The sequence below is a fragment of the Branchiostoma floridae genome, chromosome 3, assembly GCF_000003815.2.
Source record: "Branchiostoma floridae strain S238N-H82 chromosome 3, Bfl_VNyyK, whole genome shotgun sequence".
Lineage (NCBI taxonomy): Eukaryota > Metazoa > Chordata > Leptocardii > Amphioxiformes > Branchiostomatidae > Branchiostoma > Branchiostoma floridae.
Window position 1 is genome coordinate 12502272 of NC_049981.1, and position 2073 is coordinate 12504344.

The window sequence follows — 2073 nt, forward strand, 5'->3', positions numbered from 1 at the left end:
AATTGCTACATACATCATAATGAGCGAGCGGCGGCGAACCGCCTTCCCCCGCGCGCTTTAAGGGCCGATTTCAAAGGCCACTGCAAATTGAATCTGACTGAATTTCATTAAAGCAAGGGCAAGACAAGAAGGATAAAATATAGGGCAGTAAAACAGGTCTGAGTAGGATTAGAGTACGATGGTCTCCATACCTCTTCATTTAGGACACAATAAAACATGGCGAAGAAACTTCCCTGCAACGAGAAAGAGTAACAAAGAGGTTAACAAGCATGGACCGCGGGAGTCCATTAATCTAGCTTAAAGTCAAAGCATCTGGCGCATCACCAGTCCAAACCTTCACTAGCTATCGTCAAAATGAATTGGATATGGTAGTCTGGCCGGTATGGTGGTGTCTCAATACACAAAGGCATTTATTGGAAAAGTCGTGGCTCAACAGACCAGATATAACGTTTTGATATACAGTTAAACCCGTACAAGTGACCACCTCGACATAAGGGCCACCTGGTCAATCTGACTACTTATTTGTGGCCATTTTAGATATATTTCAAATTGATACAAGCATCAAGAATTAAGTATCAAATCAGGGATCCTCTCTGTAATGACCACCTGTCCACATAGGCCAGTTTTCTTGGGCAGTTTTTACTGTGTATGAAGTACTACACATGCAACTATATCTTCCTTTATTTGATTTAATAGCTAGGCTAGAAACACGAGATCTCGTCAGTAATCATCAGATGGTAACGTGACGATATCTGTGTCCTCAGTTGACACCATGGAACATATTGCTGCCTGTGTTACCAGAGTAGTTGAGTAATACATTTCTACATGTGCTCCATTCCCTACAGCATGTTGTGAACATGAGACCCTATAGATGTGCGGTGCTCTTGATAAATACAGAGCAGCATTTAACACAGTCATTCAATAGCAATTGCATACCAGGGCACGTACTACTATAGGAGGCATATCCAGGGCTTTAGTTAATGCATGGGAGCTATTTGGAGTGTAATAGATTCATAACCGACTAAAGAGCTTCGAACTAAACATGAAAAGGTAGGCATATAGCCCTGATTGGCCAATATATCTCACCAAAGAGGTACGTTTTTGTCATTAAACCATGCATTTTACACTGTGCAAATAGGAAAACAATAATCAATACAAGCTATAGTGTAGTGTTACAGTTTGGATTTTCTTTTCTTGTTATTGTTACATTTCAATTCAGAGCGTTTTCCTTCTTTATCTACTTTTCATTCTTTCTTGATTTTTTACTCCTTCTTTCCATCAATTTGTCTTTCTTCCTTGCTTTCTTTTTGTCGTTCTTGTCTTTGATCTGCCCTTTTCTCCATTATTTCTTTCTGGTATTTTACCTGAAGTGTGCTGAAAATGGCGAAGAGATATTGCAAGATGGCGCCAACCATTTTCAGAGACAGAAAACTGAATGTCCACGTGACCATGGCCAGTACCAGCTGCGTCCAAACCGCCTTGGCGTGGTTTCTGCAAAGGCAAAGAGACAACACTAGAAGGGTAACATTTGCAAGCTAGTAAATAATGTTATTATATAACCTTCACATGGACAAGTCTAACATATAACTGTTTTTTCTTACTTTGAAATTCATCCCCCAGGCTGCAAACAAGCCTTCAATCCATGATGCTCTTTGGACATAATTAAACCAGTCTACTACTACTACTTCGACTTTAACACATTTATTATTTATGATGACCAGGCCCTCTGGCTCTCTGATCGAGTCGACCATGGTGTTAGGTACAGGGTCGACTCATCCTAAACCCATACCAGACTGTACTTCTCACGCTAAAAAGGGAAGTAACAGTGCGGCTGACCAGGGAGCGGTGTGGTTGTTTATCTATCTGTTGTACCATGACGTTTCAACACCTGGACAGTTCAGCCTATAGCTTACCAAGACGATTCTGCACCAGGTCCGTGGACCACACAGGTTATGGGTATGTCTACCATTAGGGTAAGGATGAGTTTAGATTAGGGGTAGGGTTAGAGTTAGAGTAAGCGTCTTCCTGACGACGAAAAGTCCTGAAACAGTCCTTGACATTAAACCGAATTGC

At 41.3% G+C, this 2073-nt stretch overlaps 1 protein-coding gene across 1 annotated transcript in view; it reads right to left on the bottom strand.

Moving 5' to 3' along the window:
* Window positions 1-34: 34 nt before the first annotated feature.
* The window catches only part of LOC118412226 (adhesion G-protein coupled receptor D1-like), a 6937-nt gene continuing 4898 nt past the window's right edge, over window positions 35-2073 (bottom strand). The window contains exons 3-4 of the mRNA XM_035814947.1: window positions 1365-1491; window positions 35-233 (exon numbers count right to left, since the gene is read on the bottom strand). Of these exons, the coding sequence (XP_035670840.1) occupies window positions 108-233; window positions 1365-1491 (253 nt within the window). The 3' untranslated portion in view covers window positions 35-107. The remainder of the gene's footprint in view (window positions 234-1364; window positions 1492-2073) is intronic.